The sequence below is a fragment of the Xiphophorus hellerii genome, chromosome 2, assembly GCF_003331165.1.
Source record: "Xiphophorus hellerii strain 12219 chromosome 2, Xiphophorus_hellerii-4.1, whole genome shotgun sequence".
Taxonomy (NCBI): domain Eukaryota; kingdom Metazoa; phylum Chordata; class Actinopteri; order Cyprinodontiformes; family Poeciliidae; genus Xiphophorus; species Xiphophorus hellerii.
This window is the reverse complement of record NC_045673.1, coordinates 18,114,255-18,142,065: the sequence shown is the minus strand read 5'-3', so window position 1 is coordinate 18,142,065 and position 27,811 is coordinate 18,114,255. Positions and strand designations below refer to the sequence as shown.

Here is a 27,811-nt window from a genome sequence, read left to right as displayed (position 1 = left end):
AAGTTCCCTGGTATTCAGACTGACTTCAAAATGAAAGTAAAAAAAAAATGCTTCAGTTATATTGTTAGGTGACTTTGTTAAAAACAAAAGTATTCAAATTAAACACTGTATTTACATTTAGACACATTTAGAAAATACTAAATTTCTAAATGTGATAACGTTGTTCCTGCTGTGGATCTGGCCACTTAGCAAACAGCTTGCTAGCATATGCATAGCTTCCGGTTGTTTGTCTATGAACTTCAAGCTGCAGCTTTTTTGCTGCAGTCCTTTAATAGTAAGTTTTGGAGATGTCTTGATTCTCTTTACCCTTATGCTCACTTTGTGTGTTGGCAACATAAGCTTGCGTCCTCATCTAGCCTCTTTGTTACAATTCAAATTGTTTTGCACATTTTAATTATAGCTCCCACTAAAGATAAACACACACTTATTTTCATAGCAATGTTTTCTTAATTATTTATTGTTTATTTATTTTAATTTTGAAGAGGGGCTCAGGGATTAGGTCTCTATGTCCAATCATATTTATAACCAAGTGAAACAGAAATTATATATTCTTAAACTACATTTATTTTATAGAAAATGTTAAGCATGGCAATAACTGTAGCTCTGATGAGTGGATAATAGGAATGGCAAGACAATTTTATTTCTGTCGCAACAGAACAATTAAAAGAGCTGCACATTATAAAAATAAATAAAACTGAAAACAATTAAAGCATAACGTTGGCAAAATAAACAAAGCTATAACAAATTGAAAAGTCAAAGGCAACTCTAAACAAGTGAGTTTTTAGTCTTGTTTTGCATTTTTTTGGAAGTTTAGTTCCAGATTTGTGGTACATAGATGCTGAATGCTACTTCTCCTTGTTTGGTTCTGGTTCCGAAGACCTGAGAGGTCTGGAAGGTTGGCACAACAGCAGGACTATCATGGATTTGGTGTTAAGCCATTCAGTGATTCATAAACCAACAAAAGTATTTTAAAGTATATTCTCTGAGTTACAGGGAGCCAGTATAAGGACTTTAGAACTGGAGATGTATTCTCTCTTCCTGGTTCTAGTGAGAATGCGAGCAGCAGCATTTCTGGATCAGCTGCAGCTGTCTGAATTTTTTTGCAGTTTTAAAGTTTTGACCAAAGATAAACACATCAACGAGTTTCTCAAGATCTTGTTTTTACATTAGCCCTTTAATCTTGAAAATGTTCTTCAGGTGACTGAAGGACAACTTTGTAATTGTTTACATGTGTCTATTATGTGTCCTTCACTATTCCCAGATTGTGGGCTGCTCACTAGTTTCTAGCTGTAATAGTTGAAGCTATGTGCTGACTCTTGAGCGTTCATCTTTTGGTGTAAGGAAAACTTTTTTTTGTTTCTATTTAGCTGCAGGTCACACAGCCACGCATTTATTTGTCCTAAGCATCTGCTTGGTGCTTGAAAGGATTAATAGTCACCTGGTGACATTTTAATATAGAGCTGTGTTTCGTCTGCATAGTTTTAGTAACTAATTTTATTACTACTTGTAACCTGAGCTAACGGGAACATTTGTTTTGGGGTTTTTACACATCTTTATCAAAGGTGCAGATAATTTCGGAGAGTAGTGTAAATCCTTGTGTGATTGTAATTAAATTATGTTTACAATATGCATTATACACTAAAGTGTGAAAACACTGAATTTCTATTTTAGTGGTGATTTATTTTTTTTTTTTTTACAGATTTCTTTGCCTGACTGTAGTGAAAGCAGATTTATCGCTTTATCTGAAATCACCCTGAAAGCGCAGCGCTCTTGGCTGCGTTGACTGTGCGTGTGTGTGTGCCTGCCACATTTTTGTTTCCCCTTTTATTGCCTGTGCTAAATCACACCTGCTCCTTTTTCGTCTATGTGCGGCCACACCTATGAATCGCTACTGTGACACTGTGCTTCATAGCAATCAAGCACCCTCTCAATCTGCACCAAAACAGCCTAATCCTCTCTGACAGAGAAAAACACCTAATGGCCCAGCTCACATCTCCACCAATTTCTGCAATACCTGGCCCACACTCAGAAGTGATGCATTTTCTTCATTTTTGGCCTCCTTGTTATTGCTTAGTTAATCAGAAATACCCCCTCTGTAAATATGAAGTAGATGCAGTGTATGCTAATGTCGTTTGCTTACTTTCTCCCTGTCAGATATGATTAGGTCAGGCCCATATCCTTACATTGATCTCAGCACAGAGCAGACACATTTCTCAGAGCAGCCGTGGCTGCAGGCAGCTCTTTATCTGTGGTTTTATGTGTAACGTTTCCACGTCTCACTGAGGTTGCTATGCAGCAGCAGGTGGCTTAGACTCATGGTCAAACTGATTTTTAGGAAGCCTTTAGTTGCATTAACTCTAGTTTGGAAAAGTTTTTTTTTCTTTAGGGTATAATTTCCTCAGTTTTTTTTTTTTTTTGCTTTATTCCCTCTTTCTTTCTGTGCCACAACTGAGAAAATATTTTTTTTCTTAATAAACGAAACGCACCAAGTGGTTAAAAGATAAAAAAATATAAAAATACACGGCATTTGTAAAGTCATTTAAAGCTGAGTTTAATCAATTATTATCGACTCTGTGCAGATTCCAAATTAGATACAGAGAGTGCAATATTACACATTCAAGGCTACACTTCTATAATGATATTATTAGAGGCAAATGCAACAATGATTATAATGACCGTAATCCTTGAAAGGGAGTGGGAAGTGGGAGGAGGCTAAACTGTGCTTTCTAATATGGCATGAGACTACCAGGTTAGGAAATTAAAGAAAAATAAATAAACTTTGGTCACTTTTTGACACAATCTGCAGAATTCCTAAGAGTAAACCAGTTCCTAATGGGTGCAATGATTTTTTAAATGTGTTATCTGCAGCTTGAAGCAGCTAGAACAAAACATATCTCCCAGCCTGCCAACTTTTTATCTGTGTGGTGTTGTGTACATCATTTTCGTGACTGAGTGAGGTTGCAGTCCAGGATGATGTAAGCCTGTGTTAATTCAGAGTGGACAGTGCAGCCTTTGTTCCGTGCCCTTTGCTGCTGCTCTGGAGCTGTGCAGGGCTCGTCTATGTGACCTCTACCATTGTAGCGCGACGTGAATTTGAAGCTTTGTTTTCTTGCCACAGTTGAATTTAAAAAAAGGGGGAACTGGCAAGTGCAGGCTTTCCGTTTGAAAATTCGTATTTTACTGTCTCTGTTACTTGATTCTTTTCTTTGCAATGTTGAAATATTTATCATTTTTACTATTCTCATAAGATACAGTGCAATAGAAAACTACTACTATTTCTTAAATGGTGCAATATTCTGTCCCATTATGTTTTTTTTATATAAAATCTGAAGAGTGGGGGAAAGTTTGTATTCAGTCACCTTTAGTCTGATTCGCCTGAGTAAAATCCAAGTCAAGGCCTTCAGAAATCAGTAGAATCCACTTGTGTGTGATTTAATCTAAAGATAAATCTATTTGCTCTGTGAAGGCTCTAAATGGAGCACTGTCCAATCCATCAAGCAAAAATATAAGGAGTGACTTTGCACCCAAACTGACAGGCAAGCCAAGGAGAGCCAAGAGGCCTGGTTTAACTCTGGAGGAGCTGCAGAGAACCACAGCTCAGGTGGCAGAATCTAACAACCATTATTCATTCACTCTACAAATCTGGCATTAATGAAAGTGACAAAAAAGCCATTATTAAAAGAATGTCAAAATGAGCACAAGGCATAAATTGTTGAATATAACATATAAAGTTAGGCTCTCTGGTTAAGTTGTTTAACATTCAAATTGCTATCTGTGAATGAAGACTTACATTGCACTTTAGCCTGAACACGTAGCTTTCACCGCTGTGAAACATGGCAATGATAAAGAAAACTGCTACAAGCTGCTAAACACTTATGACCGGGGAGGTGATTCCCCTCCAGCAGCACAACAACCTTAGACATACTACTAGGGCTACAATCGAATGGTAAATTTCTAATTTATTAGAAAGTATCTATAGACCCTCTTCATCTAGCCAGGCTGAGCTTGAGCTAATTTGCAGAGAGCAATACAAAACAAGTTTAGTCTGTAGATGTGCAAAGCAGTTGTAATTGCAGCTTAATCTGCTTTTAAAAACTACTAACTCAGAGAGGCTGAATATATATATGTCAGACTTTTCAGACTTTTATTTGTAAAATATATAACTTCTCATCAGTGTGCTACTCTGTGTTGGTCTAGTACCATAACATAGTACATGCTGGTTAATGGATTTAACATAACAAAATGGGAAGGAAATCAAAGGTATAAATAGCTGTGCAATATGTTGGAACTTATTCTGGTAAAGGGCTTTCCACAAATATGAAACAGATCAGCTTGAAAGAACCGTGAGGATTTACTTTCATGTTTTCTTAAAAGTGTTTCACTTTTTTGTGTGAAATTCAAAGGAAGGCCAAGTAGAGTCAGACCCTCTTTGATCTTTGTGCTGCTTTTGCATTGTGTCAAAAATGTGATCTAGACAAAAATTTTACCTTACCCTTTTGTAAAGATGAGATATTTGTTGAGGAAGCCTTTGTGGTTAGACATAATCAGCATTTTTACAGTCTCCAACAATAATCTAAAACCACAGGTATACTTAAGACAGGATGAGCAGTGTCAGAACCTACTTTGCTCTATTTCCTGACCTATTTGTGGTGTGTCACTGGCATTATACAGCAGTTGCAGAAGTACAGATTTACACTTTAAATTGACAGCACATAACTGCAGTGACACTTCTCACGGCTGCTTATGTGATTCTGTGCTTGTTTTGTAATGTGTTTGCATGATGTGCATGTTGTTGTGAAGCTGCAGCTGATTTTGCTTTTGTTCTCTCTTCAGGTCTGAGCAACAACAAACTGATGCTTCATCTGGACAGCGTGAACTCTGAGCCTGTTTCTGCTGATTAATTGCAAACTGACATCATTTCACTGCCGACATTCGAACTGTACCAGACCAGCACCGCTGACCGACAACACAGGAACACCACCCAATTCCTGAGCGAACAGCGTCATTACCCCATCCACCCACCCAGTTAGGAACCAGATGGCGCTTCTGGCCAATCAAATTGTGGATGCAAGAATACTCAGCAGTATGAACAGGAGAGTGGAGCTGTCTCAGTTCCTGAGAATCACCAATCAAAGCATTGTCACACAGGTAAATTCTGCTCAGGATGACAACCGCAAGAACAGGAAGTATCCCTGCCCGTTGTGTGGGAAGCGCTTTCGCTTCAACAGCATCCTCTCTCTCCACATGCGCACTCCACACCGGGGAGAAGCCCTTCAAGTGCCCATACTGCGACCACAGGGCAGCACAGAAGGGCAACCTCAAGATACACCTTCGTACACACAAGCAAGGTATTCTGGGCAAAGGCCGTGGGAGGATCAGGGAGGAGAACAGGCTGCTTCATGAGCTGGAGGAGAGGGCCATACTCAGAGACAGGCAGATGAGAGCTGGTAACATCAGCCAACAGCAAACACCAGCTTTTCTGCAGACCGTTTCAACAGAATCGCAGTTCTCAGACGTCTCTGGGGCAGCAGATCTTCCACCACACCGAGCCACATCTCCTAAGGTGACCCCAGATGAATCCATCCAGCCCCAAAGCGCAGGCTTCCGCTGCTCCTTCTGTAAGGGAAAGTTCAGGAAGCAGCAGGAGCTTGAGCGTCACATCAGGATCCTGCACAAACCCTACAAATGCACTCTGTGTGAGTTTGCTGCTGCACAAGAGGAGGATCTCATTGGCCACGTTGAAATGACACACATAACAGCTGATTCGGGCCCAGGACAGAAGCTGTCAGTGGGAGCCAGTGATAAGGGGAAGCCCGCCGGGGAATTTCCTTGTGAGGTGTGTGGCCAGACCTTCAGCCAGGCCTGGTTCCTGAAGGGTCACATGAGAAAACACAAAGACTCTTTTGAGCATTGCTGTCAAATTTGTGGTCGTCGCTTCAAAGAGCCCTGGTTTCTCAAGAACCATATGAAAGTCCACCTCAACAAGCTTGCTGCTAAGACTAACATCCTCTCTGATCACGACTCCTCTGTTACCATGAACAATCTGACTCAGGACCATCCGAGCAACATCTACTCCCAATACATCTCCAGAATGAACAACAGGTTCCAGGCGCCTGAGCGAGCAAATTTGCCTGATTACGACCACATGATGGCCACAGCAGGCACTGACATGAAGGTCAGAGAGGTGTTGGGGAGGATGATTTCTTCCGGTCCAGGTCCGCTGACAGATACAGAGAGTTCCTTGTTGACCTTAAATCATCTCCACCCTCAACTGAGCTCCACTAGCATGGAGTATCTGCAGAAAGTCATCTCAAACCGAGATGCTCTCAACAGCAGTGGTAGCTATGCAGGTTGGCAGATCATGCCACCTGGGCTCCCTGTTGATCAGCAAATGTACAGGCCAAAAGATCATCATCAACAGCAGCAGCAGCATCAGTGCTCCACCTATTTGCCTGAGAGGGGTGTCTCTGTAGATGATGGGAAACTGTGTCTTAGTGATGCAGATACTAAGGCTGTCAGCAGATCTGGGAGCCCAGGCAGCGTGAGTCACCATGGGCCAGCGGAGATGATCACAGAGGCAGGGAATCCCATCAACAATCAACCAGAATCCTCCTCTACACCTACAGGTACATAACAAATCAGCAAATGTTAATAAGTCTGACAAAGAGCACTACTCATAATGGTGATGTTGAGGGTATTGTTTTAATGATAGATGCATCAATCAATATTTTATGAACAATTTCCAATATCTGTCTTTTTTAAAGTTTTCACCTTCTGTTATTGATTTTAGCCAATTCTGATTTCTTTGTAAAATCTATTAAGTGGGTAAATATAAAAATAAAGAAATCTCCAAATTCATGTAAAGACATATCTGGAAACAGTTCTGATTAAAAACATTTTAACCACAAGTCTTTTATGGCATTTTTAGTTATATGTTTTAATGCACCTTGATTTTGTACAGTTTGTTGCGCTCGTGTGAATATAGCTGACCCTAATATAATCAATGTGATGAACATGAACAGGGGATTTTCCTTTTCATAAAGAATTAAAATGTGTTAAAGTAGTTTTAGTGGTGGTGAAAGTTTAGATAGTATTTATAGTTAAGCTCAGAATTTTTCACAACCCTGGCAAAATTAGGTTTAAAGCAATCTTTTAACATGTTTTTTTTCTGACTGGAAGTAATGTTAACATTTTGGAGTGTTATTTTAAAAAAAAAAATCACATTTTTGACATTCAGATTTTGGAGTTGTTAATGATTGAGTTTTCACCGATCAAGATGATATTCAGCTAACTGTGTTACTAGTCCCTGCTTAAGTTGCCTAGATTGCCATTTATCGATTGTTTTTCTTAATATTCCAATTTTCTTCTTTTACAAATATGTGCTGTAGTCTTTCTGTCACTTTGAGTAGGTAGGAACGACGCCCAGGGTCAGTATCACACCACAGATATTATTTTCCACAAGGGCTTTGTCTTTCTTTTAAAGATAATGGCATCATGTTGAAATGTGGGGATAATTAGTACTCTCTATTTTATATCTGTCACATCCCCACCCCTTGCCTACGGGGGCACAAGATGTTAATGCATGCCATCTGGTGTTTTTAATGATTTGATATATACCACCCAGTGATTTTTATGATTTGATCTACCACCTGGTATTTTTATTGATAGTGTTCTTTTCCACCTGGTGATTTGGATGATTTGGCTCAATGGGTAGATGCCTTTCTTGTCATGGCATCCTGCTAACATGTTATCAAGAAGCTAAATTACTGCTGTAACAGTGTTGTTAAGAAAATAAATGAGACCAAACTTTGTTTTATTTCTTTCATTACTAATGTGTGTGTTTTATTTTGTTTATTCTCCCTGCTGGAGTAGAACTGTTATGTACATCTGAGTCTGATGCGCTCTGGTGGGATTTGATCCAGTATCCTCTTAAATGATGTCCGTATAGCAGAGATAAATGGATCAGGTCTAATCCCCTTAGATGTTTTGTTTCCATATTGTACGCACATACTGGTAGCTGCATATTTACATGTAAATGCTTGGCAGTTTTGTGGCCAAATCCCTCTCCGGTTGCTCTTTAAGAAACACATACAAACTCCGCTGTTTGCACTTTTCCCTCCTCTCCCATATCTCCGAGACCATACGGTGTCACTCCCGGAAACATTTATGATAGTTGGCTAGCTGAGGATTTGAGTGTGCAGAGTTCTGGGATGGCACATTCAGTATCAGACTCTAATTTCAGTCAATATTAAGCATGGAAACTAATTCATTGTAAAGGTCAGGCGTCATTGCTTTAGTCAATGATGGATCCGGCAGGCTTTCTCTCTCTCCCTCTCTCTCTTGGTCTCCCTCCTCCTCCCCCTCCTTTCCTCCCTCTTCTTAGTCCTGTGTAATGGTAGACTCACTCTGGGGGCTTAGCACCGCATTGTTTAGCTCTGACAATATATCCCAGAGACCTCTGCAGCTGCTCCCTGCGCTCACAATGACAGATTAATTAACACAATCACACAGTGCTGGCCCTGGCTCAACGCACAGGTCTGCTGTGGGACAGATAGGTAAATCCTACACATATGGAGAACACGCACCACTTGATGAGGGTTTAATAACAAGGATAAGTTTTTTTCAGTGAAGCGACAGGGGGGTTGGGAGGGGAGTTTTGGAGGGGTTGCTTGTAACTGATCAAGCCTGTCTGTCTTGATGGCTGGACGTAGAGGAAGGGAGAAGGAGAGAGTGTTTTCTAATTCAGGAGAACGGAGATGCTGAGGAAGAATTACCACTGCCAGATGTTCAGCTTGAGGAACATTGATTAGTTCAGAATTACTGGCTGCATTATTCATCGTCAGCCTATGGTGGTCATGAAGTTATTGATGTTCTCAATATGGATAGCAAATATAGTACAGTGGTGGCTGTCAGAGTGAGCGAGTCTGCCTTTGCTGGAAACATTCAGACGCAGCTCTAGATTTAGATATTTAACTGCAAATGCCCAGCATCTTAAATTAGAAATTCTACTTTCATTGATTTCAAAAGGAGGGATGGTTACAAATGACTTGTCTGAATATCTAATCAGGACACAGTTTAAAATGCACTTTAGCTTTAATTATAATTTGAGATTAGGAGTTATAACTCCTTTTTTTTCTTAAACGATAAACTCATAAAAGCTACATTCTGCAGCCCCCTGACCTACATTAGGCCAGTTACATCCACAATCTGAATAAAACATGGCTAAAAAATATGAAATCTGCTGACAGTTATTAATTAGTCCCATTCAAAGCTCTTAACCTCAAGGTCAGTGAGCAGACACCATGTAATGGCGCTGTCCCTACATGTGTTTTGTTCCTTATTTCCTGCCTTCATGCCGCTCTTACTGTAAGCCACGAGAGCCTAAAGTGATAAGCGTCTGTAAAAGTGTGAATGGTAACATGAGCAGTGGTTTGGCCAGAAACACAGATAAAGTGGGCTGCTGCATATAATATCGCATTTCATTTGGTTGCTCCAGTTACTTCCCTGTATCCTGTGTGTTTGCTAACAGTAAAAGCATCTTTTAACTTGCAATCTGGTGTAAGAGAACTGCATCATAGGCAGAGATGAGCCTCTCTGACTGGTTTGCCTGAAGAGATTACCTGTTGGCTTTTCGATCTTCCCCTCACTTCTGTCTTTTAATCCTCTTTTTAATTATTATTGCAGATATGAGGCTCAAATTAAGCTCAAAATGCTTGTTTTCCTAGCATGCAGATAAAAAGATTTACCCAGGGAGTTCTGAACACCTGCCTTGAAATATTGTTCCGCCGTCTCCTGAATGCCATTTGGCTTAATTGACTTGGAAACGTCCCAAATGCGTCATTGACTATGTGGTCTAATTAATATTAATAATATATGCTATTATAAACATCAAAGAACATCTGGTGCCCCTGTTTTTTTCTCCCCTCACTAGTCTTGTGTGCGACTCTCACTCTGTTTCATCTTAAACCAAACCAGCAAACATGTATCTGTGTTTTGCATTTCAGGTGCTTGATTATGATATGAAGTGCTGTAGAAAAGTATTTGCTCCTTTGTACATTTGTTTCTGTTTCTGTTTTTTTTTTGTTTGTCACAGTTAGATACTTTAGATAGTCAAAGGAATTTTTATATCAACCAAAGATGACCTCAATAAATGCAATAGGCAGTGTTTGAATTTTATTTATTAATGAAAAAAAAACTGTCCAAACCATCCTAGCCTTATAAGAAATAAAATCATTGACGTAGTCTAGAAAGGATTACAAAGCCATTTCTGATTGAGAATCTGAACCACGGGGAAAAACCTTCCTTCTGAATAAAGAGAAAACATTGAAGAGTGTTATAGCTTCCAAATTTACTCCAAAACCCAACAAAATAACTGAGAACAAAGTGAGCACTGAGGGGCCTCACTTTGCTCAATTAAGGTCAGCATTCAAGGTTCAACAAACGAAAGAAACAGAGTAAAAATGGCATCCAAGGAGGAAAAAAAGCTATCTAGATGATTGGTAAGACTATTTTATTTGGATTAATGAGACAAAAAATGAACTTTTTGGGACGCTTGCAATCTGATACAACTTAGATAAAAGTTGTATTAGACAAATCATTTCAGAAAATTGCAAGCAATTGGTTCAGGACCTCAAGCTCAAGCACAGTTGAGTTATCCTGCAGAACAATAACACAAACTACACCAGTAGGTCCACCTCTGAACGTACTGGACTTAAATTGCATTAGGATTCTGTGACATGTCTTTAAACAGCCTGTTGATGCTTGAAACCTTCCAATGTAACTGAAGCTGCAAGCAAGAGTGGCGCTAAATTCCTCCACTGCTATAGAGAAGACTCATTGCCAGTTATCACAAATGCTTGATGGTAGTCTTTACTGCCAAGGGTGGCGCAACCAGTTATTAGGTTTAGGGGGTAATTACTTTTTCACATATGGCCAGGTTTCTTTGAATAGCTTTTTTGCCTCTATTGAAGAAATCATTATAAGAAAGGTATGTTATCTTTGTCTGGAATTAAAATATATTTGATGATCCAAAACATTTTAGTGTGGCATAAAAGAAAAAAAAAAAACACACACACACACACACACACGAATTGTATAGGGGGATAAATATTGTTCACATCACTGTAAGGAGAGGGAGAGCCAAAGCCCTGCTGTATACAGAATTTGATATCTACAATATAACTGCCAAATGCCCATGTAAGCAAATAATATGTGAGAATGAGATTGCATTGACGGGGATATATGGCTGTAAATCTTAAAGCCCATTTCCATATGAAATGAATCACTTGTCCAAGCCCAGCTGCATACTTTTTTTTCCAACAGACATGGCTCACTTGAGGAATTTATTTATTTATTTTTTATTTACCTTTTTCTCCCCCCTCTGCTGTGAACACATCCAGCAAGAAATGGATAACTCATACGCATCACTTCATTAGATGCTCTGTGTTAGGTGAGAGAGGCTTGGGTTTGTAATGATGCAGTAATTGGAGTTTTGGTTGATAAATCTAAGCTCTAAAATTACTCCCCTCACATAATGTGAGCCTCAGCACTGTAAGTAAATCTTAAACTGATTAAGTTAGCATGAACCAGGCAATCACAAAGATGGCACCCATCCAAAGGAAGAGAGAGGAGGGAAACAAAAAAAGGAGGCAGAGGGAGTCTTCATGCTTTGTGTTGGTTTTACGGCTCTCGTGAAGGCTGGCAAATGGGTTTAGGAAGGTCCTCACTGGAAGATGAGGTCAGATATGTGTGTTTTCTGCATTTGCAGCATGCCCGTAATGTCATCGTAATTTAAGCCACAGAATAATTGAGATATATAGTGTGTCTAAAAGAGTTCCATTAAGATGTTTGGATTTCTGTCTGTGTGTGTGTGTTTGTTTGTTACTGGAGAAAAAGGGTGTGGCACTGTTTAGGGTCTCTTTCCCGCTCTCACACGCCCACGCACTTTTAATGTACGCAGACATTAAATCACACGTATTTTACTGCACACCGCACACACGTGATCATATACAGGGTAAAAAGGGGAGAACTGACTTTACTTCAAGGGCATGATTTTTCAATTTCAGCTGTGACTTTTCAATCTCATTAAGTAGAGCTCAATATAATTAATACGTGGGTGTTATTTTACGGTTTTGTAAATCGTAATAGTCAAGAAAACAGCCCTCCCTTGCTCTACCATTCAGTTCAAAATTATGGTTTTGCCCACTAAAGTGGGAAAGAAAATAGAGCTGCTACTACAGATCATTAGATTTGGATTCACCTCAGAGAATTACCTTAGGGTCAGATCCTAAGGTGTATGAAATGGATATTTCTGAGGCGGGGATGAATCACTGCAGTAACTTAGGTATTAGTCCATTAAAGAAGAACAATAAGGCATCAATATGCATAGAATTAAATTAATGGTGGTGGGTTTATCTCCCCATCCCAGACGCATCCCTAAAAGACACAGTATAATGTATGACCTGACCTTCAAATGCCAGGAGAGTGTTGGGCAATAAACTGCCAATATTTGTGGCTTAATGGCGCCGGATGACTTTTACTGTAATTGGAATGGCAGCGAAACAGCTGGGCTGTTTAAAGACAGTGCGAGGCAGAGGTCTGAGACAATCACTAACTCAAAATGGTCACATGGTGTGTGTTTAACCCTGCAGGGTATTTCTCTGACGGCTGTAAGGATAAAAGTGTAGGTAAACAGAGGGAAGAAGACGGTTGGATTACATTTAATTAAAAGTTATGCTGTGCGAGATCAAATCTTGTATCCAGATGGCTATTATTCACAAGCTAAAAAGGAGAAAAATTACCCTTTGTCATTTTCCACAATAACACACTTTGTACTTTTTGAATTATGTTTCCAACATGCCATTTTTCAAGTATGAAGCAAAAATAAACTCAGTTACAGTAGATGGCGTGGTTAATCAGGGCCGCTCACATGTCGACGTTATTTTTGACTCAGAAACCCACTTTACGAGCTTTGATGGAGCGCGGCTTGTGTCTGCAACATCTGCCTTGTTCTAGTTGCTTAACAATTTCACTGTTTATTATTTCTGGAAGAATCTTGTTTAGTGTTAACATCTTTGGGTGTATTTATTGCACATGGTGGTGGCGTCCATACTGTAAGATGATGGATCACTGGAGCTGAAAGCTGATTACAAGCTTGATTTACTGCAGGGCAGCACTTAAATCATTCAACTCAGCCTGGTGTGAGATTGCAACATTTTTCATGTTTAGACAACTGGTCTTGGTGCATGTAGAGCAAAAATGTTCAGAATGCCTCTTATAACCATAGATTCTTAATCTGATTTGAATTATAACATGTTTCTCTTGTTATTCTTTTCGTTAGGTGAGAATGTCTACAGGTGTCCAATCTCCAGTGACTACACAAGTGCACAGACAGCCTCTCTCAGTTTCCATCTGGACCGCTACCACTTCCCCCACTGGCAGAACAGCAGAGATCTTTCTTCTCCTTTGCAGCCCAGTAGCAGCAGCAGCTCCAGTCCCAGCACCAAACATGGACCAAGATCCAGAGAAGACTGGAGTCCAGCTGCGGGGCAGTACCTTGGTCTGGAGTGCCACACCGAGGAAGCCATACTTGCCACAAAGCAGTCCAACCCCAATGATAAAGATGTGGAAGCCTCTGTGTCAGGTAAAACCAGAAAGTCCCAGTACGAGCCATTGGATTTGTCCGTCAGGCCAGAGTCTGTCCCATCTCAACCAGCCTTGTCTTCTGCTGCACTGGTGCAGCTCTCTGGCCTTTTTAGTAATGGGCTCTCGTCCACAATTAGCCGCCGGCTAATAAGTTACCCAAATGCAGGAGCTGAACTCAGTATGAAACCAGCATATCAGTGTGACCTTTTGTTGCAGGGAACAAAAGAAGACATGAACTCACAATCTGCAGGCTCCATAGGTCACGATGTTGAGGTTGCATTTGAGACATTTGAGAGGGAAGATAAAAATGAAGATTCTGCAAAGTGGAAGATGCTGAAAAATGATGCCCCTGAGTCAAAGGAGCTGGGACAGGCCACTGCTGATTTTGAGGGTCAAGGCGGAAAGAATCAAACCAAGCTTGGTCAGTGGGGAAGAGCTGTGGCTGATACTCCCATCTCCTCTTTTGAGAGCTTGACTCCAGGACGGGAAGACTCACTCCTGCACCAGGGTGCACTGCTCTCCTTCCTCAGGTCCCAGGGGAACCTGAGCAGCCCACCTGTGAGTGCACACAAAGTCAGTGTAAACGGCGGAGATAATATGGAGAAAGAAGCTGGAGGTGAGGATAAACTTATCAATCATACAGGAGCAAGAGGTATTCATACCTCTTGAACCTTTTCACATAACATCCACAAAGTTCAATGTATTTTATTGGGAGTTTTATTCTAACTCATGAACATGCTTTGATCTCAACCATTCCTTAGTAGCTCTGGCTATTTAGGGTTGTTGAATCTATGCCATAGTATCAATCAGTATGCAGTCAATGGTTTTCTTCCATTGACTGTATTTAGAATCATCCGCATATTTCCCCATCAACTCTGACCAGCTTCTCTTTCCCTGTTAAGGAAATGCATCTCAACATCTTAAAGCTGATGTGTATTGTTAGTTCCCCCACATATAACACTTTGCATGTAGGCTAGAAAGATCAAACTGGGTCTTGTCGGACCAGAACACATTCCTCCACTTTTGCTATGTCTCCTACAAACTACAAACTTTAAATGAGACTTAAAGTTTTTTTTCTCACCATTCTTCTATAAAGAACAGTTTGGTAGAGTGCACAACTATTACTTGTCCCGTCAACAAGTTCTTCTACATGCTGTGGATCTTTGAAGCTCTTTCATTGTTACCATGAGTTACCAAGTGCCTTTAAACTTAGCCAGTTTAGGTGGACCACCATGTTATGCAACTAAAAACATAACATGGTTTATTATGTTTTTAGTTGCGCCGTACTCTCTCCATTTTTGGATGATGGATTAGAACATTGCTCTGTGAGCTGTCCAAAGTCTATAACATTTATTTTTGACCTAAATTCACCTTAAACTGCTCCACAACTTTATTTCTGGCCTAGCTGGTGTATTATTTGGTTAATCTGAGTTTAGATTACACATGTGTGGATTCCATTTGCTAGGTGACTTCTGAAGCTGGTTAATTACTCTGGATTTATTTTAAGGGTGCCCTATTAAAAGGTTTATAAATTTTATCTATAAAAAACATCCTCTTTCCCCTTTACAATCAAGCAGTACTTTGTAGTGATCCATCACATAAAAACCCAACATAGTGTATTGCAGTTTGTGGATCTAGCATAACAAAATGTAAAGAAAATGCAAAGCTCAAATTTGAATGAATGCTTTTGCAATGCACTGCACAATAAAAAACATCTGTCACTGGCGCCAATTTCAGATAGTTCTCTCTCAAGATTCAAAGGTATGTGATGCCATCTAGTGGACAAAGCCTAGCTGGTCATCCTCTTGTTATCTACTGATAGATGCTTCACAGCAGACTGCTCGAGTTAACTGGGACTCAAACTTCAGGGCCTGCATCTGCACGTGACGTCGCCAGCCACATGTACTGTGCTACACGACTCCAAAAAAGAGTTTTTGGCAGGATCTCAGCCTTCATCCCCCGACAGCGGGAGTGTGAAGAGCGAGTGTGAGTGTGTGTGAATCGTGCCAATTATGAACAACACACTTCCTTTATACTTATAGCACTTGAGGTTTTTTTCCATTCTTCTCTTCCCAGATCTTAACTCCCATCTCAAATAAAGGCTAAATAAGACACAGGTGTGTGGCACTGATTAGCTATACACTTTAAAGGATGATATAATCTCCTTGTGTGATAGGTTACAAATCGCCAAGCCGATGGAGCCCACTGATGGAGAGGCTTAAGCTCTTGTGCTGGTGTGATATGCTTGCTGAGTGCAGATTTAATAATGCTGTCTCTCAGGAGAGGGAATCCAACAGCTGGGGTCTTTGATATGCATGTATTATGAGTGCAACATGATACACCTTCCCTCTGATCCCCCTCTTATTCAGAAACTCAATATGTTCATGTGAAAGACAGGAAAGTGCCTGTCAACTCCATTAGGGATTAACATCTGTTCCCCTTCTTTATGATTCTAACAGCAAGATGTAGTTTTCTATTTGATTGTACAGATGGTTATTATAATATGCAGAGAAATGCCCCTCCCCTCCACCTCCTGTCTTATAGCTGCTGCACTGTTTGTGTTTCTTTCTCTGTTTTATTGTTTATGATGCTAATTGGATTAAAATATTACACAGGATTCCAAAAGGCAGAGAAATTTTTGGTTTGTGCCATTCAAAGCGCGTTTCAGTTCACTTTAAGATGTCTGCTAGTCATTAAGCCACATTTTTCCCATTCAGCATATTCTGCTGCAACTGTTGCCTATATTTCTCAGTAATCTGATCAATGCGAGCTATTTTAGGCGTTCCCTGCCTTCTGTTTGCTGCAGATTGATCGTTTTTGCCTCGTCCCCGAGGAAGTGAATGTCAAAGATACAATAAACACCTGTCAGTCACAGCGGACAGTGAGATGGGTAGCTGACATTGGGACTCCACTGAATGTCCTCCAAAAACCGAACTGAGCAGGTGGCCCTGCAGTCTGTCCTGTCTTCCGTGATGACCAGGTGGCTTTGTCACGGGGCTGTCTCCTGTTGCCCCCATCCTTACCATACTGGATGGCACGTCGAGTGGCATGGTGACATATTGCCGGGCAGTTTGGACATGGAGTGATGTGTTTGTGATGACAGTTCGGGTCGGCTCCAATGTGCCAGCAGTGGTAATTGGCCAGATGGTGACCTCTGGTTGAACCTGTCTGCATGCTCATTATTCTCATCGAACCCTCCCTTGTGTGTTAAATGGTCCTTCAGTGTTGCACTACTCGGCCTCAGCCACTAGATGGCAACATTTACCATATTTAGCCCGAAGCATGTCTTTAAAATATCTCTCTTCTGCCCACATTGGCTATTGTAAGTCTTTTAGAAAGTCAGATTTTTAATATGTAGAAAAATGAAAGCTTGATAAAAATCTATTTTTATTACACATTTTTTTATTTGACGCAGCCTGTTTAATAAATAAAAAAAAACTAAAATCTTTAAAGAAAACAAAGTGCTAAAGTGTGCAGACTCTTAAACTAATATCTGTTGATCGTATTACAGATCTTGGCCTTTGTGAGTATTAGTCTATGAGCATGACACATCTTCACTTTGCTGCATTTTTGCCTCCCCTTTGCAAAAAAGATTCAAAACTTCTTGGTTTTGGTGGTGTGCTTTGTGTTTTCCTCAAATATCCTCTTTATCTTCAGCTTTCTAAAAAGAGTGTAAAACTTTGAAGGTTTAACCTTCAAGCTCATCATGAAGCTACCAACATGTTTCACTGGTATGACATTCTTTTGATCAGACTTTTGATGAGAAGGTTCTCTTTAGACTCATCAAAAAATATTTCCCCACATCACTTTTGATATATAAGAATATAGATGTGAATTTACTGCAGCGCCAGTAAAAGAAGTAACAGACTGAATGAGTGATGAAGACTCTGAATATATATATACAGTATGCTGTATATACACACACACACACACCCCCACACACCCCCCCCACACACACACACACCCACCCATACACACGCCCTCCCCTACACACATATAAATATTATGGCAAATTGTTGTCACATTTTCATTGCATCCAGAACTTGCGAGAAATTCCAGCAGCTTTTTAAATGTTGCTTTAGGCCTCTTGGCAACTGTTATGACCAGTTTTTTTCTCTAATTTTTTCTTACATTTTTAAGAGAGAAGGTGGTGTATTGTGTGGTAGTAGAGCAGGCTTCCTGTATGCAGTGGCTATTAGAAAAAGGTACATGTTTTGCACTCTTCTCTCTTTACCAATTTTCTGTGTGAACAATTACTGTAATAATATTAGAAACACTGACAATTGGTAATGTTATTTTTGGACCATACTTCCTCCATTTAATAGTGACTGTTTTCACTGTGTTTCACTGTTTTATCTAGTGCTGTGTAAATTCTTTTATAGCCTTCCCCTGACTGATACCTGTTGATAATGAGATCCTGCTGATGCTATGGAAGCTCTCTGTCCATGGCCTTTCCTGCAGGACTCAGAAAACATTTGAATAAATGTGTTATGCAGAAATAGTATTATCTAGATAATCAGCCTGGCTATCTGCTCACGTATAAAATCTGCAAATGCTGCTTTAGCCTCTCATCATATTCTTTGTACTTTTTTTTAAAAAGACATTGCCTTTGTAACAAGAGTGGGTGACGTTCCTTTCGTTTCATGACATGACTCTCCAAATTATCCCCTTTGTTTCTTGCAAATAAGAGAAATGTGTATAACTAATTGGTAGTAATTCAGATCACTCAACAGATTCATCTGGTATCTCTTTTAACGAGATTTAAAAACTAAGAATAGTTTGGATTTTTTATGGAGTTTAACTCTTTAAAACGTTGTTGTTACCTGTAATGGTAGAGAAAGGGATGAGAGTGACTCAAAGGAACAAGAACAAATTTTGAGTTGGGTACAAAAGACCTTTACTTCAGACCTAAAAAGTCTGCCTGGAAAGTATTCAGAGAGCATCTTAGAGAGTTAGGAAGGAACGTCACCAGTAAAAGCCAGTTTTGATTTTTTTTTTTTTTATGAGGGTAAAAAAGTGCTTTGGTTTTAGGCCCTCTTGGACTAGCTGTTAGTTTCAGCTTTTAGGTCTATCTAATCTGGATTTATATGAAATATAAACGCCAAAAGAGCTATCTTCTACATGTAAGACATTAACTGCTTTTACACTTTTGACAGAACTTCACTATAAAACTCTCCCTTTAACTAATCAGCCAAATCATCTGCATCGTCATTTGCCATCAGAGCAGACTTCTCAGATGCATGAGAACAAGGAATATGAGAAGATCAATAAAGAAAGGATTAAGAATAAAAGAACATGGAGAGCAGAGAGAAAGAAAAGGCTCTGATTTGAAAGGTTGAAAGGGGTGAGTCATTATCTCTTTGTCTGACCTCTGTGTACCCTCCGCGGAGAGGGTGACAGAGAGCGAGAGAAAAGGAAAGAGAAAAGGAGTGAGAAAGATCACCGTAGATGGAGATAGATGGAGCGACAGCGAGGTGAAAGAGGAGCGGTAGTGCGGCTGTCTCTGCGAGCAGATGTCGTTTGAGGGCAGCGAGAGGGCAGCGTAGCCTGCCTTTGTGCCGTGCTTCGTCCCATAGAGATAATGAAGGGTGGAGCAATGGGAAGGATGTGCAGTCATCACTCACTGTCTGTGTGCCATCAGAGCTCAGGCCTGTGTCATCCGTCACCATTCAGCTCCTCGGGCCCCCGTCGGCCACGCCACTGTCATCATGGTCATTATCTCAGCCTGTGACACGCAACACACTCGCCTCACACAGCACACAGACACATAGATTCATGCAGCTCCAAATACATGTGTAAAACCTTGTGTGCATATCTGTGTAAAGCAAGTAATGATATATTGCTAAACACTGTTGATGGAAATCCCAGAGTCAAAATACAATGTGTTCACTAATAGCTTTTAAATATGAATTTTACTGCAAAGCAATACAATGTTTTTAAACAGACTAGGCCTTAGAAAGGATAGTGGAGGTGAATGAGTGAACCTCTGACTAAAGATTGGACGGAGAATTTTCTAAATTCAGTTGAATAACTAAAACTATGCAAAACCCATGAAAAAACTTTAAAAATGTGGCTACTGACACGTACTTAATGTGGATGTGGTGGCAAACATATTTTTCCATGGAACCTTTACTTTACTATAAGAATATCAATGATTCTTCTGAAAAATAACAATAGTTGTGTCAAATTATAACTACTGTCAGTTTATTTTTGCCCAACATTGTTATAATCTTTCCACATTTACCCTTCTATATTTTTTCAGTCCTTTTTTGCTTTGACTTTTTCAGGTGTAGCAGAAAGACATTTTCCTCTGACCTTGTATTATTAACATGCATAACCCACTGAGACAAACAAAGATTTGAAGTTATTTTTCTGTTATCAACTTTAAGGAAATGATTGTGAATCAAAGAATAACATCTACTAGCTGATGATATTGATATTGATTTTGGTTTGGTCAGGGGGCATATTTCATTACAGTCAACTGATCGAAATGGGAATCAGAACCACAATCAATTGAAAGATGTAATGTGACATTTTCTGGAAATTATGTATATATATACAGTATATCAATAATTAAAAAAAACAATTACTGAGAGAAATAAATATATATGCAGTGGTGACATACATTATTTCCAAATAATTTGTTTATGAAGTTGAAACGAAAACAGATCTAAGTAAAGTGACAGTTCAGTGCCAGTAGATGAGAATTTCAAAACAGATTTCATTATTAGACAAAAATTTGTGGTGGAAATGCCAAAGACTCAAATTATATATTTTTTGTATGTAAAGATACATTTGAAAACCATAACATCCAAGAAAGTTTCTGGCCTTAGGATTAATCTGGCAACCAGGTTGTTTACACAACAATTAACTTTATACATACAGCTGTTCTGCACTTGCTTTTAGTTAACTATAAAGCTCTTTTCAGATCATGTGGTTGTGAAGGTTTCATTATGTTGTCTATTTAATGTCCAACACCAAAAATGAACAGCAGTCTTATAAATGGTTGCCTCTTTTGGAGCTGTATAATAAAATAAATCCTTATTGCAGTTTTGAAATGACAACACAAAAAGTTGCATTTAGCAACTCACACTGGACTTTTGTTGGAGTTTTATGAATAACTATTCAAACTTTCAGCAGAAATTATAACTTGCATTAATATTAAATTAAGCTTTTTTCCTTAACTCCATTGTCAAACTAGAGGATTGTAAAGTGAATTCTGATTTTCTCTCTAAGGTCTCTAACACATAAAAACTTATTTGTGTAGACATGTTTTTTTTAATTTGCCAATTAAATGGACCAAATAATGACAAAAGTGATTTTAACATAATCGCCAATTATGGATCAAAGCCTTTGTTCCCAAACTTAATTTGTTTTTGTCTAAACTCAAAATGAAATGCATCACGGAAAATATATTTATAAGGAGTTTAATTTTTATGTATTGAGTAAAAGTAGAAACAGATTGGCTGGTAATTGGCAGATTTTGAGCATAGCTAAATTGTCTTCATAACTACTATTATCCTTAATAATTTAATTATATTGTTGCACTAGTGTTCTTTATTCATTATTGTCTGGGCGGAAAGAAGGGCAGAGAATAAAGGGGAAGACATGCAGCAAATGGTCAAGAAACAGGAGTTGTGCTGCATATGATGGACCTGCTCTGCCACAGAGCCAGGCTGATGTTAGGATTATGCATGTATTAGCTTTCAAAACAGTAAAATACACACAACAACCAAAAATATGTCAACACAAATATGTTAATAATGCACTAAAATGTAAAAAGTAGAAAAATAAAACAAAACAATAAAAAAAAAAAAAAGCAAGACATACGTCCTCAGGATAAAACGAACAACGATTCTGGACAGGCCAGATGATATGCAGAGAAGTCAGTAATTAGTAACTCAGTTTTACTATTATCAATCAATTAATCAATCAATTAATCAATCAATCTATCAATCAAAGAACTTTTCATAGTTAGATGCAAAATAAAGCACTTCACAGAAATTAAAATCAAAGCATACCGATGGCAATAAACGCCAGACAATGCTACGCTTTCAAAACAGTATAATTAATCATCAACAGGAGAAAATTGTCACATAAAATTAGAACTTAGGTAACATAGCAATGCTTCACATGAGAAAACAGACAGATTTACTCACTAAAACACTTACTATTAATGTACTTGACCATAAGTGTAATAAAATATATTTTCCTTCATTTATGATGAAATTAAAAGGTAGTAGCATAGAGTTCAAAGTAAATAATGTTAAGTCATGAAGATCAAAAAGCAATAGAATTGAAGATAAAAGTGATAAAGTGTAAGGAACAGATTGAACAAAAGATGCACAAATAAAATGAATTAAAAGAGGAATAAATCTAAAGTAAAATGATTAAAATTCAACTAAAAGTCAGGCTGAAAGGCTACAACAATTACCTCAGTCTCAGATGCCCTCATGTCTACAGGAAGGTGAGGACTGTAGAAAAAAATCAAAAAGCCTCATAGTGAGTTTTTCACTTTAAGTACCAAACCCAGTACTACTTCTGAAAACATGAACACAAATCTCCACTCGGTTAAACACTAAGCAAACCCTTCTTCATTCTCCATTTACATTTATTTACCAGCACATACATGAACTCTTATGTACGTGTTTATCTGAATGTAAGCGGCTGCTATGAAGCTCGGGCTTGAGCCGACTGTGAAAAGCGGATCATGTGGTGAGGAGATGGATGGCTCCGAGCCCACTGCTGTCTTCCCTAATTGTAAAATATTAGTTACATTAGTCTCTGGCCTGTGATTAATGGAACTTATTTGGAGGTTGCCCTCTCTCGGACCTCCCCTCTCCTTCTGGTGGGGGGGGGGAAGGAGGGAGACAAGGTGGGATGGTAAGTAAGGTAACAGAAACGGAGAGAGGGGGATGCAAGCAGGGTAACAAGCAACTAATGTGGACATAAGGCCTTTAGGCTTCTTATAAACTCAGTTTATGAGAGGCTGTAGACTTGTTCCCACTGTCTATATGCAATCACAAAGTATTTAACAAGACTGAGGAAACTCTGCTCAGTTTATTAACTTACACCACATGTGTGAAATCTGAGAATGTGAGATGAAAGCGATGTGCCAGACCCAAATCACAGAATCAAAAGTGTTTATATTTCCCCAATTTTTTCATTTCCAACAGTAGAGGCTTGTGGAAGTTGAGGTGAGTCAGGTGGGCTGCAAATTGCTCTCTACCTGAGTTTTCTCCTACTATTGTCCAAACAGTTTCCACACAAACTCCTCTATGCTACCCTGATAACATTCAGACGTGTCAGACCTCATCCTCTCTTTGACTACTGTGTGGAAATGTGTGTGTTTGTGTGTCCTTTACGGCCATCAGGTTATTATACACCGACAGATGGGGCATTACCTTTTATTGCTCGCACCTTCTGTGAGTTTTCCCTCTTTTCCCCCCCAAAAACACCTTTTTTATGTAGATGTGAAAGTGAGTGTTCAGCCGCGTGCAGCTGTCTCCCCTCCGATGAGGAGCATGATAGAGAGGAAGAGGCGAGGGTGGGGGTGAAAGGGCTGAGACAGCCCTCAGTTTTTGGGAAGTGAAGTCAAATGACATCAGCACATAATGGTTTACTGTAACCATGAATCACAGAAAAAAAACACACACTGCAGTGTGAGACAGAGGGGAACAGAGAAAGTCGTTATGTGAGGTAACATCTCAAAAATAGCACTGCGGTGAACAAGGACACTTGGCTGTCTAGGTAGAAAGGTAAATGAGTCAGCCGGCTGCGTTTTTGTTTTGATCTTAGCTGCACCTTCAGGCTTCACTGTCATACAGATTTCTGCTGAGGCCACAGTCAATACTGGAAGCTATTAACGGTATGCGTTATTGTTTGTATCTTAAGGGTACATGGTGTGCTGCGTCATGTTGCTTCACTTTTGTTTGCTGCGAAACTATGTAGCAGGCACTAAGGAGGTGGATAGACAGGAAGTTTTGGCATGCATTTCTGCCCAGCTGCAGACGTCTGTCATTCCTCGGGTTCAACACTTGTGTGCATGTTTATTTATCTGTGTGTAGGGGTGTGTGCGCGTGGATATGTGTGTATTTTTACTCAGAGCAGGAAATGTGAGCGAAAACACGCAAGCCTTCCCATAAATAAAAACCTATCATCACGTTAGTCGTCATAGAGTTTCATTGTATGCTAATTTTCAAGCGATTAACAAAATGTCAGTTTAATTTGTCCTTCACTCATAATACACTTATTTGAAATGGTTTTTACTATAAATACCTAGAAGGTACAATTTCCCTGTTGCTTGTTCTGCCAACATGTTATTGTCACCTCAGTAGGAAGACATTTCATGGATATTCTTGGCAGATATAAAAACCTCACGTTTTCTTGTGCACCATGTTTCCCTACTTCCTTTTCCACCTGATTCACAGTGGCTTAAAAAATATGTTTCTTGTTAAAGCAATTTGTCTTTGTTCATAAGCAAAGATACTTTATGTTGTTGATTACATACATCTTTCAAATTAGTGACACGTGTTGTTTTCCTCAATGATTGATTTTATTAAACTTTTTTTCCCCATGCTTTCCATTCTCATCACAGTACTGAAACTGCCCTCGTCAAAGTGTTCATTGATATCCACATAAATACAGACTGTGGAAGAACCGCAGTGACCGTTTTGTTGGACTTCAGAGCTGCATTTGTCCCAACAAGATCTAGAGAAACCAATCTAGAGAAATCCAATAAAAGTACTTTTGTTAGTTTATAAATTGCTGAATGGCTTTTCACCAAAGTACATTATAGTCCTGTTGTATCAACCTTCCAGAGCACCCAGTCTTCTGGTTCAAGTCTACTCTGCCTCCACAGAACCAGAACTAAACATGGAGAACAGCATTCGGGTTTTTTTTGTATCACCAATCTGGAACAAACTCCCACCTAGTTGGGAGTTTGTTCCACCATTCTCAAGGCTAAAAAACACCACCTGCTTAGCGCGTTTGATTAATAACTACTAGAACAATGGTCAATATATTTGATTTATATTTGATTAGTATTATTCTGGGTGATTTTGATGATTGCAGTTTACAAAATGTAATATTTGTTGCCTTTTTCATAAGTGATGATCAAAAACTGAGTAATACAGCATTAATATTAGACTCTTTCATAGCAGTTATAGCTTAAATACAGTCACTCCAAATTCTGTAGACATGTTTAACCAGAAAAAAACTATAACCAAAGATTTATAATTTATATGAAGAGTAAATTCAACCTCATTAAAAATGTAGCTGCCACAAATTTAAAATTAATTTTTTTTGGCGATGCAGAGACATTTACTTGCTTTTGGGCAGCCAACAGCGAGTCTGGAGGAGCTGCAGAGATCCACAGCTCAGACAGGACAACCGCTAGCCATGAAAAGATGCAATCTGTGTTGACAGACCACACTGTAAGCTCATGGAAGATGGGATGAAATCAAAATGGAAGTTTTTGGCAAAATTGACAGAAAACTAACACTGCCCACAATCCTGAACATAGGCGTCAGCATGTTGCTGTAAGGATGCTTTTTTTCCAAGAGGGAATGTGAACCCAATTAAGAGTTTATGCAAATGGGCACTGAGCTAAATACAGGGATGTGCAAGAAGAAAACTCTTAGAGGCTGCAAAAGATTTGAGAGTGGGGAGGAGCTTCACCTTTGACTAGGACAGCATGCAATAAACATAAAGTCAGCGCTACATTGTAATGGCTTTATTTAATGGATAACCATGTCTAAAACTAAAGCACCTCAAACATTTCAGTTTTTTATTTGCATAAAATATATAGGACCATGTTCCTTATACTTAACAATTATGCTGAAACTTTGTGTTGGTTTAGTCCATAGAGTTTGAATAAATTAAGTTTATGGTTAACATAACAAAATGCATAATAGTTCAAAGTGTGAATATTTTTGCTGAGGCACTGTAAGTTGTTAGTTACTTCAGAAGTTGAAATGCTGAACAAAAATTTTTTTTTTTTTGTACTAATGTGTCTTTTTTTGTTTTCTCTGTGCTCCTTCTCCTTGTTTCCAGTTCGGAAGCCATTCCAGTGCAGGTACTGCCCCTACAGTGCCTCCCAGAAAGGAAACCTGAAGACCCACGTCCTCTGTGTTCACCGCAAGCCCTTTGACAACAGCCTGTATCCCGACCGCCGCCTACGACGCTCGCACACACCCCAGGCCCCCTCCAGATTGTCTCTGGGAGTCACAGGAGATGGTCGTGCGTCAGGGAGGGACCAGATCAGTGTGCCATCGCTGTGTGGGACTTGATGCTGCCATAGCAACCGAAGATACAGACAGACATGATAACTGTTTTAGCCTCACCTTGAAAGGGTTAAGATGATTGAGATTGTTATAAAAAATGTTAACAACCAACCTTGATGTACATTCCAGTGTTTACTTGAAGAGCCACAGTACGTATTTATCTGTAGCAAAAGAAGCTGCCTATAATAATAAAGTCCATTGTGATGTGAAAGTGTAGCAAATGTGCTTGGTGCTGTTTATTTTTTCAAAAGTGTCCACATGATTTGCTCGTGTTTATATGCATCTATCAGTCCAGCACTTGCCTGACACTAAGGGTGTTTCGCTCCAGCCCAAAGTTCTTGTTCTTTCATCCAGTAAATACCCCGTGTTGCATTTTTTTTTTGTAAATATCATTTGATTTCCCTTCCAGTCCACAAGTCTTGTCTATCTGTCAGGATGTGGTGCCAGATGTTCGGCCTTTAATCGCAGCAGATGTAATGAAGTAGAATGTTGCACATCGGAGCTTCCATTTGTTCTGGATTCCACTCCAGGGAGAAAGCCTCTCTCACATATAATTATTACCCATTAACTCCTATGCTTCATGCCCTCGTGCTGGAACAATGCTCAATTAAGGGGAACCACGGAAATGGAAAAAAAACAAAAAAAAAACCTGCAGAGATTCATTGATAGCACATTCAAATGGGTTTTACTATTTTCTATTCTTTTTTTCTTCTTCTTCTTTCTTTAAAGTGGAACCACCCATGTGTGCATAAGCCTAATGTACTAGCTAGTAGAGCGCAAGCCTAATCAACACAGCTATTGTAAGCTGCTGCTGCCATGTATGGTAATTTTAGCATGATGTGCGCTGCCTCAGCTTCCCGTGCCAGTAGCCTGCCTGTACACCCAAAGATCACCTTGGGCAGCTGTGTGCCTGCTCAGCCGGGCCCTTGTAGCCACAGCGATGTGACTTTGACTGACAGCCCGCCTGACAACTCCATTCATGCGCCACCTGCTAGCTGTCAATCACAGCGGCCATCCTGGGGCTATTGACGGAGCTGTCAGCCTGTGTGAGATGTGTCTGTCAAAGCCCACCCACTCTGCCACTCTGTCTCCCTGCCTGGGCAACCTGACGTTCGTTTACTGTCCTCCTTCCACCTCTCTTTCCTTTCCACCTCCGTCTCTTTCTTCCTCTGGCAGTCTGTCTGTCTCCTGCCTGGCTCCCATCAGGGATACGACAGCCCCTTAATCCCCGATCCAATCACAGATTCTTTGGATACACATTTGTCATCCCTAAACCCTCTGGTTTTTGTAATGGAGTGCTTCACAAACACTTCTACAGACCTGATATACATGTTTTTATTTCTGTCTCCTGTTTCCGTCCTCCTCAACGCCACCACGCTTTTTCTCCTTCCTTTGCGTTTCTCTCCCTGCCACCCTCCTCCTGTGCTCATTCACCCTTCATCTCTCACTCCGACAGTTGACAAGGTCTGGGCCTCCAGCTGACTGGAAAATCGGACGCCTGTCATACCTGTCAATACTGTTTTAAGGCTGTGCCAAAGTGGATCAGGCCAGAACAGTCGATCTTCTGATTTGACCAAGGTCACAGAGTTTTTGTGGCAAGATGAGGGGAAACTCTTGAAATTCTGCAACTTGTGCCCCTCCAACAGCCCTCTGGATATGGATCATCCCTGAAGCCTCATCCTGTCAAACCTCCTAATTAAGCACAGTTTCCCTTAAAGCAAGGCCGCTTAATTAATGCTGGGGAACTTTGTTAATTACTCTTAATGGTGATGAATGCTTTAGTTAACGTCTCGCTGCCACTATCAATGTCATACTCAGGCTTTTTGTACATCAGAAGGGCCCATCTCTCTGGAGTTCAACCTGTGTTTTTTTTACTGGTTTGG

The 27,811-nt window shown here is 39.7% G+C and overlaps 1 protein-coding gene across 1 annotated transcript; it reads left to right on the top strand.

The window, feature by feature from the left end:
- The first annotated feature begins 2,736 nt into the window (after positions 1–2,736).
- Positions 2,737–26,144, top strand: LOC116710709 (zinc finger protein 536-like). Its single transcript, XM_032549891.1, is given in 5 exon segments — positions 2,737–2,749; positions 4,994–5,253; positions 5,255–6,626; positions 13,340–14,260; positions 25,699–26,144. Coding segments are annotated over 5 exon segments (2,802 nt in total). The 3' UTR covers positions 25,935–26,144.
- The last annotated feature ends 1,667 nt before the right edge of the window (positions 26,145–27,811 follow it).